At 45.0% G+C, this 23223-nt stretch overlaps 2 protein-coding genes across 9 annotated transcripts in view; both read left to right on the forward strand.

Moving 5' to 3' along the window:
- COL26A1 (collagen type XXVI alpha 1 chain) overlaps positions 1–14901 on the forward strand; it is a 176463-nt gene extending 161562 nt beyond the window's left edge. For 6 of the 8 annotated variants that reach the window (XM_035343212.1, XM_035343207.1, XM_035343205.1 and 3 more), the window contains 4 exons: positions 3495–3539; positions 5194–5238; positions 6268–6352; positions 9797–14901. In XM_035343212.1, coding sequence (XP_035199103.1) covers positions 3495–3539; positions 5194–5238; positions 6268–6352; positions 9797–9969 — 348 coding nt within the window. In that variant the 3' untranslated portion in view covers positions 9970–14901. The remainder of the gene's footprint in view (positions 1–3494; positions 3540–5193; positions 5239–6267; positions 6353–9796) is intronic. The other 2 variants (XM_035343208.1, XM_035343210.1) reach the window with 2 other exon arrangements.
- A 1904-nt stretch (positions 14902–16805) lies between these two features.
- LOC118176372 (3 beta-hydroxysteroid dehydrogenase type 7-like) overlaps positions 16806–23223 on the forward strand; it is a 13855-nt gene continuing 7437 nt past the window's right edge. The window contains exons 1-2 of the mRNA XM_035343327.1: positions 16806–17054; positions 20435–20590. Coding sequence (XP_035199218.1) covers positions 16898–17054; positions 20435–20590 — 313 coding nt within the window. The 5' untranslated portion in view covers positions 16806–16897. The remainder of the gene's footprint in view (positions 17055–20434; positions 20591–23223) is intronic.

Genomic DNA, 23223 nt, shown 5'->3' on the forward strand with positions numbered 1-23223 from the left:
AGAGATGCAGGTAGTAAATCCATGGAATATTGAGCCTGGCAGAAGCCAGCTTTCTTCTGCCAACCAAAGCTCTTTAGTCTGGAGTATGTTAGATGGTCTGACTTCTTCCATCTGTGACAGTAACATGGTAAAAGCTCATCAGACTTTTCCTGAACCAAAGCCATTCCCCAGGTTAAATGATGCTCTTAATATGTTTAGAAAATGTGCTGTACCTCAGTCCTTGATGGGCCTTGAAGTGCTAATGACTGTAGCAAGGAGGGCTGGTTGAATTTATTTCCAAACAGGTGACGCTTAGGAAATACTGGAGAAAGATCTAAGCAGGATATATCTGTGTCAGATTCCCAGTCCAGCATTCATCACCAGGAAGGGCTTCAGATGGTGCTTAGGCCTACAGCTGTTTCTTTTCAGCTTACTCTCCAAAAGGCTGTGGTCTTTGAAATTGCCTCATAGAACACTAGGCACACAAAATCATCCGAGAACTTAGTACGTGACGGAGGGTCATTCAGCACTTAGATCTGACAAATGTAGAAGTGGGCACAGATGGACTGCGGAGCATTGCTAAGACCCTAGTGTGGAACAGAGTCAAAGAATTAAAGAAAGATGGAGAAGAAAAATGTTGGCTGGTATGAGTAAAATGATGTCTGCAGCGGTGGCTACACGGGCACATCCTTGTGCTGTAGGAAACAAATTCCCTCTTCTTCCAAGTGCCACTTTTACTGCCACGTGAATAGATGGAGGTGAGTGTGGGGGTCCCTGTCTGCAGTGGGTGGCTGTGGGTGATGGGCTTCCCCCATCTGACAGCATCTCCTTTTCTCCTTCATTTCTGCTCTTCCAATCCAAAAGGCAGAGGGAAGTCTGAAAGAGCTAAGAAAGGCAGATGCAAATTGGTTAAATCCAATGTGATGACTTTCCAAATTCATGAGAATAACTAGTGACAGACTTAGGTTACGTTCCTCCATCCAGGCTGTGTGCAAGGCGAGCAGGGCCCAGGTGGCTTGTTTCTCCTGCAGCACTTCACGTCAAGGAGAAGGGGATATCTGAGGGCGGAGTGCACAGGCTTTCAAAAAGCTCAGTTTTATTTGAGTATCTTTGCACATTTTTTGGGGGGTGCTTTGTTCCTGCTCTTGCATAAAAAATCACCTGCAGCCACCTGAAGGATAGAGACCATTTTAAGTGACACTTAGTATTATTTTAATAACAATTTCCTTGTGCAGATCTCCCACTTCAGGCATTTATTTGCTTCACTAATAGATGAGGCTCTGATGCATTTCTGGAACCAGAATTTAAGGTTCTAACAGAGACTAAAACCTTAACTGACGAGATTTCAGAACAGGTAGCTACTACAGCTCATTGCCATTAGATGCTAATTTTCAATTAAAAAAAAAAAAAAAAAAAAAAAAGATAAAAGCATGGTATATGGCAAAGCATCAAGTTTCCATCCAGGAAACTGATAAGAGCTCTTCCTCAGGGATTCATTTAACATTGTGCTTTAGTTTGTGCTCGACCATATTGCTAAGACTGTCACTATACTTCCTTTGAACCAAAAGCTGTGTCGCACTGTGTCCATTCAGTACAGGTGCCTACTTTAGGCTCTGATTTCATTCCCTCCTTGTAGATATTCAGAATTGTAACTCTCCTTCTAGGCTTGGGACAAATGAGATTTTCAAATATCACAATGCCTTGCTAAATAGAAAAAGTAAATTCTATTTCCTGTCCTTTCTTTGTTAGCTCGCAAAGCAAAGCTGATAGCTTTTTCTGGCAGAATTTCTGTAGGATGTTCTGTGTGCTTTTTGTCTTTTGTGAGTGTGGATTTGAATGCTGGTTTTGACAACTACATGCTGCAATTTGGGTTTGGTGGATACAAATTAGGGCTAGCGTTACACAGAGTGGAGGAGCTGTGCAGCTGCAAAGAAAAGCAGAGGAGGGTTGACAATATCTATTGAGGTATGAGAAAATGTTATTCTACATTCTTCCTGCTTAATCTCAGAGAGAACAGATGTAGAAGAGACCTGAAGCAGTCTGAGCGCATCCCCGGGATGGCACATCTATGTGCATGCTGCTCGTGATCAGCCTCTGTTCATCGTATTCTTAAACAGTGCCAGTGAGGGATGCAGCACGTCATCTCCAGGCAGTCTTCAGAGGTACAGGTCTTGAGGGCCTGGGATGAAAGATATTTCTAACGTTCAGCCTAAATATCCTTTGATCCACTTTAAGCTGATAACATCCCTTCTCTGTTCCTCCTGGACACAGAGCACAGCCTGTTTATGTATTTTCAGTGTGTTCTTATGCCTCCTCTCTGTGATTTGCAGCCTGCCTGTGCTTTTTCGCAGCCCTTACTCCCTCCAGTGCAGAATCTGAGCATTTCCCTTTGAAGGCGCTCAGAGCACCTGAGGAGCTGGGCCTTCCTCCTGGTGCTCCTCGTGTTGACGTGGGCCTTTGTGCAGAGCTGGCTAGCTGTGCTGCGCTGCACAGGTCTCCGCGGTAATGGTTTTGAGATGCCCGAGGCCCATTTGTGTTACACAAAGCAGCAGTTGGATGGACAGAGGAACAAAAGAAGCTCTCCCTTTTTGGCAAAAAGCTGCCGCCAGCTAGATAGTTTTTTAGGAACAAAAGGATGGGTTTGTTTGTGTGTGTGTTTAGGGGAGAAGAGCCAGGTTAAATACGTGGCTGTTGCATCAACAGATTTCTAAAGATGCTTTTAAAATTTGCCTCCTCTTCTCCTGCTTTCTCACAAAATAATCTATAACTCTTCTCCTGGTCTTCTGCCCTGCCGCAGGGTGGGAAACTAAAGCTATGGAGGGAAACAGGGAGAAAAAAGCTGCTCGGTTTGATGGCATTTCATCCCACCCCACAGCAACACATACCATTCCAAAGTGCTTCAGTTTTACAAAAATAAAAATAAAAATACAATAACAGAAGATGAAGCACTGAGAACAATGTGAAAATTAGCACAGCAGAAAAAAAGAAACAAATCAACCAAAATACCTCATGTGTGTTTTGATCGGTAGTGGCTGGGGTTAACAGGGGGAGGTGTGTGAGCAGGAGGCAGATTAAATCAGCGCTCGGTGGGAGTCCTGGGCTCTGTTTGCTGTCTGGGGCAGCATCAGCCTGTCCGTTCTACTAGAGAGAAGAATGTTGTATCATTGTAAGAAACAAATCTCCAGCCAAATTCCTTCCTGCTATAATGTAACTGACTGCTGTAACGTTCAAAAAATGGCTAATCATCTTACCGAGGGGTATTGAGCGGAGTAGCTCTGTGTTGAATCAAACTTCTCCAAAGTGTGATAGGATTTGGAGCTGATGCTTGACAGAAAGCCATGACCCTCTTTTGCTATCTCTAAGTGATAATGTCAAGGGAAAGGAATTTTTTTTTTCATATTATCCCAAGTGTAAGGTTTTTCATTAAGTCATCTTAATTCCACTGGTAAAAATGACACTATGTTCTTGTCAAATGGAAACATATCTCCTAATGACACTTACTTTATTTCCAACAGGGGCAAGCAGGTCTGACTGGAGAGAGGGGCATTAAGGGATTTCCTGTAAGTGATGCACTTGCGGGTGTGTGCAAGACTCACATGGTTTTGGTGCCTGTCTGGCACACCTGGCACCATAAACACCACCTAGCTGCACTGCAGCTGGTTCAGCCAGCTCTCTCAGACACAACAATCAGGTCAGCTGTCTCCAGCTCAGAGATTTGCTCAATAGGAAGCCTCACCTTAGTGTTGCTCTGCAAATGAAACGTGCTCTTCCTGCATGTTAAGCGTAGCACTGGAATGCAGAGTGCATCAGGCTGATCTGATGGGCTTCCTTCACCTTGGGTGCTTCAAGGCATGGAGCTGGTGCCCTGCCAGCTGGGGGTCTTGGTCCCAGGGCCAGAAGTCAGTAACTAAAAGTCATCACAGAGGACAGAGCAGCCAGGTTCCCGTTGATTTAGTTAGGCGGGGAGAATGCTGGCTGTAAGCTCTCTTGGTAGTGTTTGCCTTGTGACAGCACAGAGGAAGCCCTAACTGCACAGTGCAAAGCAAGCTAGCAGCTCTGCTCCGCAGACCTACCCAGCTGGCTCCTGCTGACGGTATGTTGTCAACAGGGCAGGCAGTGGCATGGAGTCCACTGGAGGAAAGGACTGGTGACTCAAGTCCTGCTCTCCAGAGGTGGAAAGCAGTGATCATGAAGGCATCGTGCCAACAGAGATGTGCTTGCAGATCCCCCTCCAGCCACAGCTTGGCAGACAGAAGCCTCAACAGCCTCTTGCACCTTGATCTGCCAAGCTGAGCTGGAAATCCTTTAATGAGATTAAGAGACTTGGCCAAATGATTCCTTGGCAATAACTGAACAGACACACACAGGAGAGGTCTGCACAGGCACCCGTGGCTAGCGTGTGAACAAGCACGCTAGCCACGTCTTGGCTGAAAGTGAGCAAGTTGGTTGTTTTGACTGGCAGCATCCAGAGAGCTTCTTGTTTCTCTGGGAGGTTTCTCTTCACCCTTCCTTAATTCCACCTCATGGTTTTGTGCAACTCCCACAACCTTTTCTTCAGTCCTGCCTCCCATCCCCACTCCCTGCTTTGCAAATACCTCGGGGATGTCAAACAAGTCTGAGGAGCCCAGGCATTTCCACTCTGTTTTATTCAGCAATTTGTTAGGCTTTTCCTCTATGTTTAGCTTGTGGTTTAATCTCTTTGTGTCTTTTGTTCTTTGGGAAATGCACGAACTTCCTGGTTAGGGGGAACATCAGCCCGATGTTCACAGCACGTAGGGATCTTTGTTCAAGAAAAGCTTAATGAGCATCTTCAGAGGCAGAAAGTGATATGACTAATTAATGAAAGCAGAATGGAGGATTTTTATGGTCTAAGTCAAAGGTGTGCGCATGCATGTTTGGGGGAGGGGAACAGTGTTTTTATCTCAGTGTTGTGGCCTAAAACGTCGCTCACGGAGATTTGTGGCAGGGCCAGGCCATGGCAGCAAGCCCCTCCTGCAGCTTGGCCACCCCCGGCCAAGTTCACCAGTGTCAGAAATAGGGGGGGCTCCTGGGACGCTGGTGGGAGCCAGGACAGAGCTCATGAAGTGCCAGGCAGTCAGTTTGTTTGTTGCTGCTTCATCTCTTCTGCCTTTAATTTGGTCCTTTGGAGGGAAGGGATGCAACTGAGCATCCTCAGTCATATGGAGACAAATTTCTCTTTCTTGTTTGTTTTAGGGTGAACCAGGCAAGAAGGGTGAGGAAGGGGATAAAGGTGCTGATGTAAGCATGTATTTTTTACTATTTTGTTTTTGCTTTTTGTTTTAACTTTACTGTCTTTTAACCACATTCCCTCTGGCAGGCTGGTTTGAGGGGGGCAAGGGTCCTGTCACAAAAGTGCAGCAGAAATGACGTGAACCTTGGCTTTCACCTTACTGCATGCTAGAAAGCCGGGTCTTTGTGGCTTGCTTGGCCATATTGTCAGCTGCCCTCCTCACCAGGCACGCTGAACACCTCCTCAGTCCCCAGTGCTTGTTCTCCCACAGAGTTGCTAAAAGGTAGGGAAAGACTGCCCTGTTTTACTGCACAGGAACAGCCTCCCAGGAGAGATGAAATTGGATGTGCGGAGAGTTGGAGTTCTCACATTGCTGCTCTCCCACCCTAAAATACTCCCCAGCATCCATCTGTCCCTTCAAGTTCATATCTAAGACTACGTGGGCAGCAAACTACAGTCTGAGCATATGGAAAAGTGCAGGGGCTCAGACAGCACGTGGCCCACCCAGGAGCTCGCTGAGAGGCAGCATGAAGCCTGTCAGGATGGGCATACACGCCGCTGTTCCAGTTTATAAGGCAACAACAGGATGGTGCTTGCCAAACAGTTCCCTGGTGTCCCAATGAAGGGAAAGCCCAAGTAACTCCTTGATGTTCAGAGTAGATGTCAGAGGAGAGCAGAACCTGTTTTCCAGGTAGCGCAGTTGGTAGGCCAGGCAGTTATTAACATAAGCTGCCTGGTATAATGGTTTGACACAGATAAACACCCTGGGTTTGGCCCACTGCAAAAACACGAACCAAAGTGAAAAGCCTGGCTTTGAGCCAGAGGCTCTGCAAGTGTGGGGTATAACTGAGGAGATTTTCTATAAATAGGACTTTCTCTTGCATTCCAACTTAATCCTTGCAGCTTATCTCACTTTTTGCTACTTCTCTTTTTTAAACATTCACACTGCATAGTTTGGCAGTATGGAGCCAACACCATGAACAAGAAGCCTATTCTGCAAACACGTACTGATGTTAGTTTTCTTTTCCTTGTTGCAGGGGGAAGGTGTTCAACAACTTCGGGAAGCTCTGAAGATTTTAGCTGAGAGGGTATTGATTCTTGAGCACATGATAGGGATTCATGGTAAGCATCGCTGAAGTTTTCTTTTCGAGACACCTGGGACTCTATTCGGGCAGCTGCTTGATGATGAAATATCCTCCCAGTCTCCTAAGCTCTCTGTCAATGTCAAAAGCTGTCTAGTATCTCTTTAAGCAGCCTTCTCAAAACTAGTATCCAGCATGACTTAAAGGATGCTTGCAACTGCTGAGGACCTCCAGCCTCCGCCACCCACCCTAGTTACTCTGGCTTTACCCCAGCAGATGAAATGACCCCCCCCGTGATAATTTTTATTTACAGTTCAGAGTGAACAGTGTCTGAATCCATGCTGCACCCATCACCTACCAGCATCTCAGGGAGGTGCTTGTTCAAGTTGTTAGGCAAGATCTTTTAATGCTGTTGATAGAGTCTTCTAAGTCCCTTTAATACCACTGATGCTCTTGCCTGGTATCGCTCTGTAGCTTACAGAGAAAGCCCTAACAGTGCTGCAGGTTACCCAGAAAACAAATGATCTGTGAAGGTCTTGCCATTACAACTTACATAAAACCTATTTTCACAACCACAGTTAAAGTCTGACACGTTCCTCGTTCAAACAGAATGTAAGTTTTCTGTTGAGGCTATTTGCTCTCCCATCACTGCTACAGCACGTGGCATCACCCCTTAAAGAGTGTTTTCTCCCCTTACCCAGCGTGTGGGGTCATGCCCATCACAGATCAGACTTCTCCCTTGATGCTACTTGAGGTTCAAGTCTTACACAGCTGCCAAAGTTGCTGTGCCAATTCCTGCCCTTCAGAAACACAGCAGTGGCAAAATGCTACCACTTGGATCTACTACCCCAGCCTTTGAGAAACAGGCCTGTTCTTTGGCACGAAGCTGAGCATTTCTAACAGTCCCACAGCACCTTTCACACTGTAACAGATATGTGGAACCTCACTCCTGGCCTTGCTTGTAAATCAAGCTGCTACCACACCTTCCTTCAGATCAACATCTGCCTTTATTTTGAAGTGGCCGTTGGATATTTACATGGCAAATGACTAATTAAACTGTCCAGAAGTTCCTAAGCAAATGGCTTAAAGCACATCTATTACCATGCAGTAAGGCAGCAGGCTGTGAGAGCCCACCAGCCACTTCTGGAGCCAGCATGGTGCTCAAATGAAAATGCCATTGGGCACGTCAAAGAGCAAATAGTGTCGGTGTAATGTTCAGCCTACATTATGTGGCTGAACTGGCTTGGGTCTCTGCACTGCTCTGCATTGTTCAGTGGAGATGTGTCTTCTGGAGGCCCAAAGTACAATTTCCAGAAGCAACGGGCAGCAGCAGCAAGAGCTTTTCGGGAAATCATGAATCATGAGCCCATGATTTAACCGCAGTCACCCTGACCTTACCTCTGCATTACTCCTCGTTTGCTTCAGCTTTTCACTAGATTTTATAGACCAAGGGCTGGAAGAGATGTTTTTATGCTTGTTTGCTTTGACATGATGGAAGTACCGGGAGGATGCCCACTGGGCACAACCCATGCCCAGCCTGTATGTTCTTCTGGTAAGGGTAGAAGGGGAACCTAATCTGTAAGTACAGTGAATTTCACAGAGATACAGGACCCAGGGTCCAGCCCTCCATGGTCTTTTTCTTTGTACCTCCATTTATATTACTATGAAGCAAAAAACAAAAACAAAAACAAAACAAACAACAACAACAACAAAAAAAACACAGCTCTTTGTGCAGCTTATATAGGCACTGGGGCTTGAAATGGGGGACAGATGTCAATTTCCCCAGCAGAGCTACCTTGTTTATAAAACGATTTTATACGTTTTATTTGGCAGTACCACAGCAACCAGGCATGTGGTGCTGCTATTTTGACACAGGTATTTCAGCAAACCATTTTTACTGACAAATACATATTTTCTGTTATTGTTCGGGATGGAGATGTGTTACTTATATCCATATATAGATATATATACTCCCTACTGATGTAAGTATATCAACAAAAGAAGATTTTTTTTTAATTGTACAGTGTAGACTAGGCCATGTCTAAGCACCTCTGTTGCATGTCTTTATATAAATAGTTCTCTTTTTATCCAATAATACAGTATAGGTAATGATACTTTTACTCTGTGCTTTTGAAATAGTTCCATTCTTTAACTTAAAGACATATTGAGGCCCTACAAAAATACCACGTAGAAAAAGAACTTGGAAAGTAAGGCATTTTTTTCCTTGTGTTCATCCCTGTAGGTGACTATGGTTAAAAAAATAAATAAAAAACTGAAAAGATCCAAAATAACAAAATAGGATTCCCCTGAGCACAGACCTCCCTGCAGCAAACAGCACCACAAGTTTAAATAACCCAGCACCAACTATCCGGTCAGGTTCCCACCGTAGGTGTCAGGAATTCTACCGCAGGTTCCTGGGTAGCCCGATTCCACCCAGCTTTAGAAACCCACGCAGAAATGCCAATCGCATGCTCTCATTTTCCCTAGAAACTTCACAATCAATGTGGTTTCCAAAACCACAGCCACCCAAGCAACAAGGCAAAACATACCAGCAAACAAACCTCTGCTCTGCAACGGGAGGGCAGCCTGAGATTATCTGGCCTAGCAAACTGCAGAGAACAGCCCAGAAGGACACGAGAAAGCCCAAATTGTTTGGCACTGTTTATTTCCAGCAAACACAGCACAAATTCTCCAGCCAAGCACTCCCTTGAAATAGAAATGCTGCCTCATGTGAATGAGCCAAGACTGGGTAGACACCCAGTCTTGGACTCCTGGCAGGGAAGCACGCCCATGTCCAGCTCTGAAGGCAAAAGGAAAAAGAAACTGGGGCATTCCAAACGATGAGGCAGCACCTTGCTATCGGCATCTGCGGCCAACTGCTGGGAAAATAAAAGCGTGGCCGTAGTCAAATGTATACTTAGCTTTGTAGGGCAGGATGCTGTAGAAAGAGGAGGTGTACGTTAACACGAGGCATGCTGGGAGAATGGACAGCTAATATTTATTTCCAGTTTTATTGCTAATTTGTCTGTAGGGTGGCTCAAGCCTTTCAAAATGTGCACCTTTACAAGGAGTGAAACGGTACTTACACCCCCAGGAACAGCACTTCCCTGTGACCACTTGGCAATGCCTTATCCTTCGATAACAGGATCTGTGGGCAGTGCTGAGTGGTAGTTGTAGCCCAAGGTAGATTATGATCAATAAAAGAACAGTGCTGTATAAATGGAGTGACAAACGGGAACAGGACCTGCTGTGCTGTGTGCAGAAATAGTATTTACCCTGAGTTTATACATTGCAGAGGGAAAAGGCCCTAATATTCGAGTAGGAGGATGGCAACAAATGTAGAGCCACAGTTCCTTGGTGGATGGAAAGACATCAGGAGGGACAACACTTCTTCCAGAAGAGGCGTCATTCAGAAAGGCCCATTTACTCTTTCCTTAGCCTCCCCTTTTAAATAGCGCTCTCCCGTGACTTTCTCTCCTTACAGACTCTTTGTCTTCCATTGAGCCAGGCTCTGGACAAGATGTGATCCCGGGTTCCCCTCTGCGAAGCAGCATCAAGATCAAGCGTGGAGGACCCCAGCAGCCGCAGGCCTACCAAATCCTCTCTTCACTGCTGGATGACGGTGAAGCCAAAAGGAGAAGTAATCGGATGAAGTAGGAGCATCTGCGTGTCCTCCGTGCCGGTTCACCAGTTAAAGATACAGTATCCCAGTGCTTAAGTGCAGAGTGCAAATGAAGTGGGTAGGAGGCTGTAGTGCTGGCAACTGGATTTCCTTACCTGTCCAACACTATGCCCTTATTGCAGGGAATGTCTTATGCATAGCTCAGAGAGGGTCTTATGAATGTTTTTCTTGATTTTGTTGTTTTGCCTTTGGAATACCAGGTGGCAAGTATCCTCAGAAGCTGTCTACAGAAGTGACACCTCCTGACTGTGACTCCAGCATTTAATCCTCCCCTTGTTTCCCCACAGCTCACTTCAGTAAAGCCCTGCTTAACTGAGTGAGACAATCAGGCCCACTAGACTCGAAGCCAAACCTTAGTCTTGTCCATTGGTATAGCTGGTGGCATCCGCTGTTATTTCATGTGTGGTGTCACGCTGACTTCAGCTGAAGGCACCACTTTCATAGGCCATTAAAGCAGTCTCACCTGCAAGGATTTCTTTTAAGCAAAGAACAAATTGGAAAATTCAAAGAACATTTTAAGCTGTTACTCTGAAAACTCAGATTACTGTTTGCAATTTACCATCAAAATCTTGGCTTTTCATGTTGCTGATTGCATGTGAACGGCATTATTTCTATTTGTGACAGGCTGAGCAAGGACTTTTGATGAAAATGTTCATGGCGTACATTGACTCTCTATCTTCAATGAGATCAGACTGTTTCTGTGAAAATTTAGAGCAGTATGTATGAGGCATGATGGAATTACAAAAGAATTTTCCTGTACTGTGTTCAGTTTGTGCATACATCCAGAGCAAATTAATTTAAGTAGTAGCAATAACTATTCACAGGAAAGAATACTGCACAATAGTTTCTTAATTCTACATCAGTAAGGAAAAGTATTTTCACTTTTTTATTCTTATTCTATGGGTAAATCCTTGCCATTTGAATCTGAAGACAGTGCAATAGCAAATCACAGTCTGTGGAATTAGTAATGTCAAGAGCTTATCTTGCACTTCGGAGCTAAGTCATTTTGCTTTTTGCAGTAAATTTTGGGGAAAGTCCCAGCATCCAGGTTTAAGAGGTTGGACCTGCCCTTCAGTGACAAATGAATCACTGCACCTGCTGTGCAAACCAAATTGGACAAGTCATTCATGGAGACAGTGAATTTTCTTAGAAAGGGTAAGACTAATCAACAGAACCAATGGTACTATCTTTATTTATATGTATATATTTTTTTAACTGTTCTGCCAAGTTTTCAAATTCCACCCAGAACAAAAGTGAGCAAATTTTGTGTTTTTCATTTCATGGTGTCAGTCACGGAAAGTGGTCTCATTCTGCCTGCTTCCTAGTGCAAGATACAGCTACCTGAAAAAGAAAAACTATACTCCTACAAGTATTTCTGTCAAAAACTGTTGCAGACCAACAACTGTATGGTTCAGGAACCCTCACTGCCCAAAGCGCTCATCCTGAGGTAGAAACAGAAACACGTGCTACACTGGAAATGAGCCTTAAAATGAAGGAGCTCTGCCAGCCCATTACCAGGCGTTAAATTAACTTCCTCTATACATTGTAAGCATACAGAAGACATCACAACATCCAAATCTTTCCTCTGAAGAGCATTATGTTTTCAGAAATAAATAGGGTAAAGGCTACTCCTGAACTTCACCAGATGGGCTCATTTGGCCCTGTTCTTCAGAAATCCAGCCACCCCTCTCAAAACATGCAAAATGGTGCAAGTTGATGCTGAGCAGGCAGCAGAGAAACTTGTCCACATAGAGATGGTTTTTACTGCTATACAGCTTACTAAAAAACAGCCTGGGCTTAAGCTGGCTTGAAGGCTGCAGTACCTGCCCTTACCTGGCATTTGTATCCTCACACTGCTTGCCCAGTGCCAGTGGTGGGATCTGGTTCTGCAATAAATCTGCGTAGTTCACGTTGTACTTCTGTATACTCAAGTTTTCCTTTGGACATTTCAAAGAAACAAGTCCAAAGCCTTGCAAAAGTTCCGGGAGTTGAAGGCAAGGTATAGTCAGGTGCTCTCTTTCTCCAGGACTCCAGCTTTTGAAGTGAATGCAAAGGTTTGCCAGGAGCTGATGCACTGGGCTCCAGTATTCCTTTGTGTACCTGCACTCTGAATTATAGATTGAGTGTGATATAGTCAGAAGATAAGAAAACAAGTCAGAACATGAGTCAGGCAGGTTACTGAGCTCAGGCAGTGGTCCTGTACTCATAATCCTTTGAGGAGAAAGTCTTTTGAACACATCTGAGTTTCAAATCCAGCAGTAACTCCAAATCCAGTGCTACCTCTAATGACAGCACGTATATAAACAATGTGGAATTTAACCAGTGCCTTGGAGAAGGCTGGCGACCAGCTCTCAGCACAAAGCTCACAGATCCAAGCAGCTCAGCTTCCCAACAATCAGCGGCTGACTGAAGTGCTGTTCAGCAGGTCACATCCCTGCATTCACTGCCCTGCGGGCAACAGTTTGAAGGGGGCTTGGGGCATCTGCTTAGCACAGCTAAGCGTGGTGCAGCCGCTGGCACATTCCTGGAATAATCTTCCCATTTAAGAATTAAACGCACAAAAATACGTCTCCCCAGTTACAGGCTGACTGCCATGTGGGAACTGAGAAGTACTCGATTACCTCCTTCTTGAACAGGGACTACCTTGGTCTGGATCATATGGCCATTACAGGGCGTAGCATGTGGGAGATAGCCCCTTATGCCTACCTGCAGGCGATGGAAGGTGCAGACCGAGGAGAAAGCACAGTGCAAGGTAAATGTCCATGCGGGGCAGGTTGGTGCAAGCTAGAGGCACTCAACTGCATTAAGAAACTTTTCTCATGGCCATTTCAGGAGCTAAACTAAACCAAAGCAATCTTTAAAAAGGGAAACAGCAAAATTTGTTTCACTGCTCCTGCAGCTATAGGGTTGAATTTGGAGGAGTACAATGGGGCCATTTTCATGTTCCTGATATTCTGGAGCCTTCACATTGAATTGAAAGAGAAATTTTTCTTCCTCCAAGTTTGTCTTCATGAATTCAAAGCTATTGCATTAGGCTGATGAGTACTCTCTTCATTCATACTGACTAGGATTTTGGATTTTTAAATTAAGAAATTATTTAAAACACATCACTGGCAAGATGATGGGAAATTTAATTGAAGTTGTTTGCAATTATTACTGCCAAGCTAACTGTCACAAAATTGGTTAGGTTTGGGTTGCAACAGTTTTAATTATTGATTTTCCAGATTCTGTATGAGCTATGTCATTTTTTTTTTGCTCCCCACACTTGCTTTTTTGAGCTACATCCCTCTTTTCTGTGGTACTGTATCTTTAATTTGGGTGACATTAGATTACACCAACTGGACTTTCTCTCTCAGCTGGGGTTTCATTCCTCACTACTTACACAACAGTTGGACCACACTCTTGTGCAGTCCCAGTTCAAATATGCTTTAAAGGTGAACACAGCCTCATATGCTGACATTAATGATGTTCATGCCTAAGCAAACCACTCCAACCACATTTTCCATCTTAGGCAGGATACTAAGATTCATTTTAGCCAGGGCATACATGCGTCTTGCCATGTCTATGTAACTTAGAGAGTGGATTTATTTTGGATGCGTGCTCATTTAGAAATATATTTTAATGAAATGTTTAGTGCTTTATCTTACACGCATACTGTGCAATACCATAGTGTGTTGTTTTCTTTTTTTTTTTCCTAACACTTCATTGAAATGCTTAATGTTTCTTTGAACTCCAATGTGTTTTTGACTTGGCTCGGTTCTGGTAGTAGTAACGCATTTTCCTTGCCTTGAGCTAACCAGAAGCAGCAGCAGCACATTGCACAACTGACAATCACTGCAATTTGTGCACCCTGATGTTCACCAGAAATCTGGTACTCCGGGGGAGGTGGAGGATGCTTTCTCCAGAGTATCCAACCTGCACTTACTGTACAGAATTGATAGCAACCCAGGGAAAATAAGAAAAAAAAAATAGAAGAACCCTCGTCTGCTCCCACCAAACTCCACAATAATTTTGCCATCACCTTGCACAGGAACAGGGACAGGCTATAAAAATCAGATCCAATTCTCCAGCTAGCATGAACGGGAGCTGCTTTCAGAGGAGCCGAGCGTGAGGCTCACAGGTGGCTTTCTGAAAGTTTGGCGCTGGGATTCAGGTTCAGTCCCAGTCCCTGCAATGAACTATTTTAATGTAAGAACCTAACCACTGTGACAAAGGCTTCCAAAAGACGTTCAGCCTCGGGAATTACTTCTCAGTACAATTTAGTGGAAATTCATTCTCTTCCATGTTTACAGCTTCTGTGTTATTCGAGACTACATTCCATTCTGGTGTTTGTTGGTATAGGGGCTTAAACTACTTGCCGTTTCTGTGATTGCTTTGAAACCAAGCAATTCAAAGGTGCTATAATTGTCCACAAAGCACATTCCCACCCATAGAAGGAAATGTTAACTTTTTCACTAGTTATTTTACACAGTATTTTTTTATTTATATCAGTGTGTTTTGTATGTGTGCAAACGGTCCCAGCTTCTCCCACTGTAATTAGCTATACATCCACTTGGTCGTTAACAGGGCAGCCGTACGCAGCATTCTGCAGTCATGTACGTTCGGAACTTAGGACAGGAATAACTCTCTTCTGACACGATGAATTCATTTATGGCAGGCTCTAATGTTTGTTGTAAACACAACCTGTTTGTTCCACCTCTTGCATGGTTACTTATCTGTTTTCATATTGCTATGTTATTGTTCAAGATATCTATTTCTCTTTATTTGCTATGGGTTTTGTTACTGTATATGGAATGTTTTGTATTCAGCATTTTCTTACAGAGCAGAGTGGGAACAGTATTCAAGAACCCACAAATACCAAAGACCTTTCATGTAATGCACTGAGAAATAAACATACTGTAAATGAGTACGATGTCAGGTGTCCTGTATTTACGGTGTTCACTGCACGTTTGAGTGAACTGCGTCCTGGGGATGCAGGGGGAACAGGGGAAACAGCCAGAGGGAGTACAGCAGTGCTTAGGAGCGGGCATTAAAAATCTGTTGTTACTTGCAACTTGCCTCCCTTCCTCGTTTTTTCTTACAGTTCGAGGAATTGGAATTGTTGAATTTAAGAGCAACAGCTGCCCTCCTCTGCCTCCCTGCAGCCCCCTGGTACCTACTGGGCATCGGCATCCTCCCGCAACAGCTGCTTTTGCTATTGTGCTGTCTCTGAATTTGTCTCTGGGTTCATTCAGGCACGTGCACACAGATGCACACACCCCAGACTCTTCACCTCGTGTGACCGTCAGACAAGGATGTGGTTAGGGGCTTCTTTTTTAAAACGCTTCCTACTCTGGGAACAGCTGCCCATTGAGATGCAAGTCCCTGGCTGGTTGCACAGGGAGGCTTTCCCCTGGGAGGGAAGGACCTGGGCTGTGTCTGTCAGAGGTGACAGGTCTAGTTTCTGAACTTGTTTTTGACCCCTAAAGAAAACAAGATAAATTGCAAATATTTTGAAGAAAACAAACTAAATGGCAGCTATTTTTTTCCCTCTACTGATCAGATTACACAGTAGATATGCAGATACCAATCCTGTAGCAAAGGCTAAGTCTTGTAAACAGTGGGAAATGCCCACAGAGTCAAGGCCTCCACCTTGTGGTTTTTTTGCAACACTGATGAGGACGTGCTCAAGGTAATCTGATGCCAGACATTCCCATACAGCGCTTCCCTGGGTTATAATACCCGTGTGTATTATAAAGGAAGAGTGAGTAGGGAGACTACATGACTGTTTGCCATTGCTACCTCTCGGGATGGTGTATGCGCAGTTCAGAAAAACAAAAGGGGACAAGTTGGTTCAAAGATGGATTGGAAGATACCTGACTACAGACTTCAGGAAATAATCTGCTTGGCTTTAAAGAAAGATTGGCAGCAGATGAGGCCCAACTTAGCTACCGCTGTGACTCTGTGCGAGACATGGAGGGTGACAAACAGCTGTGCCAGAGGGTAGGTTTTAACCCCCCCCCCAATTTTAGGATAGGACCAAGCACCCTTAGACAAAGCCAATCCCATTTTTTGACCCACATGACACACTGGATAGCACACGTCCTTTACAGTGTAGTAAGGCAAAGGCGTATTGGCCGCTGCCTGGCAGATAACACGCAGGAGTCCATCCACTCCTCCATCAATGCCAATGATTAACTATTGCAGCGATTCACCAAAGGACATGCTAGCACCTTTACTACTAGACATTTTCAAATTAAGTGGATTTTCTCCTCTTAAGTGTGCAAGCATGTGTGTACAGTCCAACTCAGAGAATGACTTCGGGGAAGCCATACTGGAGGACCAAAATGTTAGAGCTGGTGCCTGTGATATTACAAATGCTGTCTTGAACCTGTCTGTGTTTCGCACAATCTGGCACAGCACTGGCTAAATCTGCTGCTGTTTGACCATCTATACAAAGTCATTAGTGCACGCACATGAGATCTTTTTGTAGCTTCATACTAAAAGCTGAATGCCCTGAGTGCATCTCCAGGACATGCAGCCTTTGTGCAGCCCCCAGAGAGGTCTAGGCTATGACGGGCCAGGGCTGTCCAGGATGGAGAACACCTGGCATCACTATTTTGGGCTGAGACTGGCCACGTACCAAGACAAGCTGGACGTGTCCCACTGATCCCACGCTACCAGGGTGGAAGGGAAAGGCTGAGTCAGAAAGCCCAGAACTGGCCCGTACGTAGCATCAGGGTGTCTGGGGCAGCGCTTGTGTGACTGTGCCAACAAAAACCTGGCTTACTGGTTGGAGTTAATGTTCAGCCAGTTACACTTTGTGAAGGTTAAACTTCAGACTTCGTTCAGAAAACACACTGAGATCGACAGCGCACGATAGGATCTTGGCCGCAACCTTCTCTGTACTCCTCAACCACAAAAATGTCTTCAGAAATGGATAGAGCCCAGGTCTACCTGGTGACAGGAGGATGTGGCTTTATTGGCGAAAAGATCGTAGAGCTCCTGTCTCAACAAGACTACATCAAAGAGGTCAGAGTTTTTGATTCAGGAGCAAGAGAAGAAGAAAAATTCATCCCAGGTAAGACAAGGGCATCATCTTGTATTTAGTGTCCATAACCCTTGCTATTTCAAGACAGCTGGTATTATACTGGGGAAGGAACCTGGATTAAACAGCCTGCATGGAGCATAACTTCCAGCCTGGGGGTGTTCAGCACTGGACCACATCAAAGCAAAATGCTCCACAGGGAGTAGCAGCAGCTGGTCTATTGCAGGGAGGAGCCAAATCCCCACCAGGGACCAGATATAAGGAGAAACATACGGGGTACCTCACACGGGATCTTGGTTCAGCTCACCCACTCAAACAGCAAAGGGACAAACCCCCATGCTCCTGACCTGCTCCAACCAGTCAGCAATTCTGAGAAAACAACCAAATACCTTAAATAATAGAATCGGTGCTCAGAAGCTGTGTCTGCTAGAGATATTGTGAAATAAATTAATAATTGAGCTAAACCTATAGTCTTACTGTGCTGTGCAAAAAGTGGAAGAGGTGAGGCTCAGTAAATATGCTCCAAGATACTAAATTAATCCATTTGATCATATTCTGAGTGCTGCCTTCTGAAGTTTCACCAGGGCTGATTACAGTGAGATATGCTGGGGAAAAGCAACCTGTTTTACTGGATTTGAGAGCACCCACCCCAAACAAGCCAACACAGCTCACAGTGCTCTGCAGTTGATGGTGGGCTGCCCAACCCCTCAGCCTGCTTCAAATGAGACAAAAAAAAAAAAAAAAAAAAAAGTGACACAGGAGCTCCTATCTGATAAGAGGTATCAATAAAGAGGCGATAGATTTCAGCAAGTTAAAAGATTCTCAGGGAAATGTCACTATCAGAAGTACTTCCTCAGCAGATGAAATCACCATACTGCTTTCCTCGGGCTTCAAGTAACTGAGTTGCCTTAAAAGCACCCAAAACTGAAAGGGAAAGCTGTTTAACCATTAAGGAGCTCCTGTAATCCCTGCCTTTAGCCCTTTAGCCCTTAGGCTAAAAGGGCTGATGTTCCTTCTCCTTGGTTCACAGTTTTGTATCTCTGGGCACTGCTCTCTTCTGGAGAGGTGGCACCAAGGGCAAGACAGAAGCCAGGAGTTTTCTTCTGTCCCACGAACTATTCCCCATTTATGCCTGTCGATACAATTATGCCTTTTGCCCAGTTGCATGACTGTGGCAATAGGCAACCTAGCCCAACCTAACCCGTTCATGAATTGGGTTGGGCCTGCTGACTCTTCCCTACTAAGCCCAGTATCTTCTCTTTGTCCCTATCATATTTTCATATTTCACTCTTTTTTTTGTTCCCTTCAGACTCCATTAGTTACAATCAGCTTGTACTCTGATCCTCCAGTGTACTTTGAGTCCCTCCCAGTTTGATGTTATCTGCTGATTTAATGAACAAATATGCCAGGTTCTTGATGAAAACAATAAAAAGACCCAAATACAGCAATAAGCACTGGAGAGCCTCAGGGCAGCCACCTCCCACAGCTGGCAGCTCCCTGGGAGCTGTAACTCAGCCGGCTTTGTGCTCACCCTCGTGTGGATTGCTTAGACCACGTTTGACTGACTTGCGTATGAGAATGACACAGAGTTTCCAAAGCCCTTCTAAAATCAAGATAGATGACATTGACCTGTTCCACACAGCCTGCTAGCTTGTCATAAGAACAAAGGAGATTTATCTGACATGATTAATTCTTGCCAGATCCGTGTCAGTTGCTACTATGCTCCAGGTTATCCCGCTGGTGCTCACACACATGTTGTTTAAGTAGGTGGCCCTGAAATTCCTGGTGTTGAAGTTAAGCTGTTCCATAATTCCCTGGCTCTTCTTTACCTCCTTTCTAAGCACAGGTGTTTTCATTTGCTCTATTTCAGTCAATTTCAGCACCTCCTCCAAAAGTCCTCCAAAGTACCAATAAAGCAATAAAGCCGCAGTTACATCCATCAGCCCATTAGCAGCCCTGGGTAACACTCAAAAATTTCTCTTGGTGCTTGCCACCTTGCTCCTTACAGCTGAGCTCTCGTTGTTCACTTGTTGGTCTTAATTGCACCAGCTGCCCTATGACAGTGATTAGAAAGAAGCTATATAACACTTCAGCCCAACCTTTACCAGGCTTTTCCTCGTGGCTAAGAAGGAGCAAGCTGTCCTCACCATGAGGCTGCTGACCCTCTGCTCCCCCTTCAGCACAGCCTTTCAGCAGGAGCATCATCTCTGCTACATGGGCAATGCCTTCCCTCCTTTCCCCTCTATTTGTGCTGAATCAGCTCTATCTGTTAATATTAATTATCCTTCTGCTATGGGCTAGTTCACCAAGTCTTGGTGATACTACTTAAGATATCAGCTTAATGCTTTTGTTACGCTTCTGCCTTTCCCTGCGTCCCATGCTTCTTGGCAAATACAATCCTCAGTTTTGTCCCTCCTTTGAATTCACAAGGAATTGCTCTGTTCTTTTACCCCCTTGTACTTGCAGTAGTTCACTGAGGGCTTCCATGTCATAACACATAGCTGGAGTCACACACCCTTCCCTGAGCTGCTCCTGTGCTTGATCCTTCAGAAATCACTACCCTGATTCCTGGCTGTGTGGGGCTCTTCTGGAAGCCCCCAGCCCCAGGCAGAGGAGACATCTCTGTCCCGAAGCAGCCCTGTGGCTGCCTGGCTTGTTACAAAAGCCCTGGGGAGCACGGCTTCGTGACCCAGCTTCTTGCTGGCCTATTCCCAACTACAGAAAAAGGGAAAAATCCCACAAATGTTACAACACCATCTCAAAACATGAAAACTAGTAGTAGATGCCAACAATAGCCATGTACGGAGCAACTATTTTGAGAGACAAGGGGAGGGGAAAAACAACAAACCAGCTTTCTGAATGGCTCAAAGAGAGGAACTTCCTATGAGACTTCAACTGACCTGTTACGTTATTTTCCATCCCCACCTAAACTATCTGCAATTTAAGTAAAGCTTTGTGCAAAGTCCCTCAAGCTTGCTTGGTGTGATTCCTACCGTGCTCTAGAAGTCTCCTGTCTTAAGGAAATGGTGTGGGACAGCCTCCCCGTTCACACGTCCTGCAGCCAGTCCTGCTGCCAGCTGCGGCTCTGGGCCAGCCGCCTCCCAGCCTGGCTCAGCACTGTCCTTGGCTGCACGCGAGAGATGTGCAATGACAGCTGCAGTTATTCTGACACACAGTCGGTGTAAACTGGCAAAGTGCTGTGCTGAATTAAACCAGATGTAGATCTGGTTTCTTGAGGTTCAAAAAGTGGGGATGTATTTTTCCCTGGTATTCAAATGGTAAAGTTGTCAGCATGCTGCTGCTTGCCATGCAGAGAGGAAAGCTTTCCAGGCAGGATCTTCATCCTGCAGGAAGGTGAGGATGCTGTTTTGTATTTCCCCCCCTGCATTTATGCTTATATTATTCTTCTCCAGCTACCACTCATGTGACAGTGATGAAAGGAGACATTCGAGACTACAATCTGCTCCTTGCCGCCATGCGGGGTGTTCACGTGGTTATTCACACAGCTGCCGTTGTGGACTGCAGAAACACTGTGCCCTCCTGGGAAATGAAAGCTGTCAACGTTGGGGGTAAGCCCTTTAAAACAGGCAATTAAATACAGACTTAAATTCACACGCCTTGGTGTGGAGTCATACAAGAGGCTACAACATATGTATCCTCTCTGACTTCGTGCTCTTGTGTGCCCTGAATGCCACAAGCACCGCTCTGCTGTGAGATGAGAAAGGTGCACTGCCAGCGGGGAGGTTTCTGCCTTTGCCCTCTGCTGCTCAGGGCAGGCTGTGCTGCTCCTCTGCACAGCTGTAAAGCTACCTCTCTCAAGGTCAGATCTGGAACCAGATATTGTGTAAGTTATTCTAATCAGGGGGATAACTTTCACTAATAATACTGATTCAGAACATACTGAACAGTTTTACCACTACAGGTATGTGAGAAAGACAGTGATCAAAAATTAACCCCTATTCTAAACACTCTGTAGCTTCCCCCGGGGGGTCAGGAAATAGCTACCCTGTACACCCACCAGTGCAAGACCCTATCAGTTGAGCTGCATCCATGCTACAAAGGAGTGATGTTATTTTTAATAGTCACAGAGGTTGCAACTATTACGTATCTACAAGCCACACATAGTCAAGATCTCCACAACACTTTCTTCCTATCACCAAGAGCTGATTTCATGTTAGGTGCAAGATCTGCTTAAAGAAAACTTGTTCATAAATCTGTGAAATAAGTATGGGCTGTGAAGATAATGAAATCCCTATTACAGCAGCAATTCCAATGGCACTTCAGGCTGTTAGCTACTAAAATACTCGTTAACCACAAGGAAACAATTTTATAGATGTGTGTATATACACATACACACTGTATATGCATACATGCACACATCTCACTTGGTTACTGCTTAGGGCTACTCCTACTTTCTGATATATTCAGGGGCAACATTTAAATTCCATCCATTCATTGCTGTAGTTGTTTTCAAAACCAGATGCTTTTAAGAGCCCATGTTGTGCGTGTGAACCAAGAATACCCAGAGCCTGAGGGTTCCTGCTGCCTTTTAATGGCTTTGTGAGATCTTCCTCTTCATTGTCTGCTTGCTGTGAGCAAGGTATTTTAGTGCACTGAGGTTTCCACTGATAACAGTGAACTCAGGCAACACCCCTGTTCAGCAAACCAAGCCTCTTGCAGATGCTTGTGACAGCCCCAGAACCCCCCACAGCCTGTGTTTCTGCAACGTGCCGGGTGGTTGAGTGCCTCTGGGGAGCAGTCGGAGGTGGCTCAGCAGGAGCCTCATCTGCAGAGACAATCTGCTCTGCGCTTGTGCCTTCCCTTGGATGGCTTCGTGTGGGCCTCCCCAGACTGAGGCTGCTGCCTTCGCTAGGGCTGCTTGAAATCTTAAATGCTGAGATTAGTCTGAATTTTTCCATTAATCATAGCAGGTAAAAGAATAAAACTGAATTGGATTTGACACCTACTGTAAACTTCATAGAAGAAGGGGGGAAAAAGTCAGGACAGGTCAACTACATAATCTTAGCGGGCTCCTCTGTGCAGCTCAGGCCACAGAAATTCATCCAATTATTGCCTTAAGCCCAGTAATTTGTGGCTAAATTGGCTATGCCTTTTCAAAGGACTTTTGCCTAGAATTAAGGACTGTGAGTTAATGGGCTATCTATCAAGTCTTTCAACAAGCCATAACGATGCTTAGGAGTATTAGTGCGGCTACGGCTAATTACTAGTGCTGGCAAAAATTTACACCTTTGTTCTGCTTTGTTTCTCCTCTGTTTCAACCACTGGTTTCTGCACTGTGTTACAGTCTTGACTAGACTGAGGAGCCCTCTCCTACAAGAACTACTTTTTCCATCCAGTCAGTCTTTTTAGTCTGCTTTTTGTTAAGCTGAATGGATTTTAACTCCTCAGTTTCCAGTGATATTTATCTTCAGGGGTTCTCAGTGAACTTTGTATAGTGACAGGCCAATGAAGAAGTAAATTGTTTTCTACTGGGTCTTCATATTGACTCTGCCCTCTGACATTAACCTAAACTCACGACTTCCTTGATAATTTAAGATCATGCCTTTAACAACGCAAACAGAAATTGCAAGCCCTCCTGAGCATGATCTGCAGCGTGGCTCAAGGGCAGGTCCTGATCAGCCCGGTGTGAATAGCGCAGAGACTTCTGGAAACCAACTCTGAGCAGCTTCCTTTAAGATCTGCCTTCTCAGATTTGAAGGCCCATCAGTATGCATCCCTGGCTTTGTTGCCATTCAGGTTATTGTAGAATCAGCTTGATTGAATCATGATAATAGCAAAACCCTCCCTGGAAGAGTTGCAAATCATTTAAAAAATAAATAAATCACAGAACCACGCACTGACCCACAAGCTCAGCCAGAAGCAGCATAGATGCTGCCCTGGGTACTAGTTAACCTGCCTGCTGTCTGGTTACAACGTTGCCTGAGGCAAACCAGTTACTAACAACTTTCACTCAAGTAGCCAATTCTCAGCTTTTTAAGTTGAGAAACCAAGACATGAGCCACGGGCTTGTCCATAGCATGTGCAAACTCATGACACTTGGAGCACTGCAAGCTAAGATCGGTGCGGGATTTTACTATCTTTACTGTCAAATCTGTCCTTATTCCACAAGACAGGTACTGCTCCTCCATTCCTAAAAAGGAATAAATGCTTTCTCTGAACAAAGATGACAAAATAAAGGGGG

Source organism: Oxyura jamaicensis, chromosome 19, assembly GCF_011077185.1.
Source record: "Oxyura jamaicensis isolate SHBP4307 breed ruddy duck chromosome 19, BPBGC_Ojam_1.0, whole genome shotgun sequence".
Classification (NCBI taxonomy): domain Eukaryota; kingdom Metazoa; phylum Chordata; class Aves; order Anseriformes; family Anatidae; genus Oxyura; species Oxyura jamaicensis.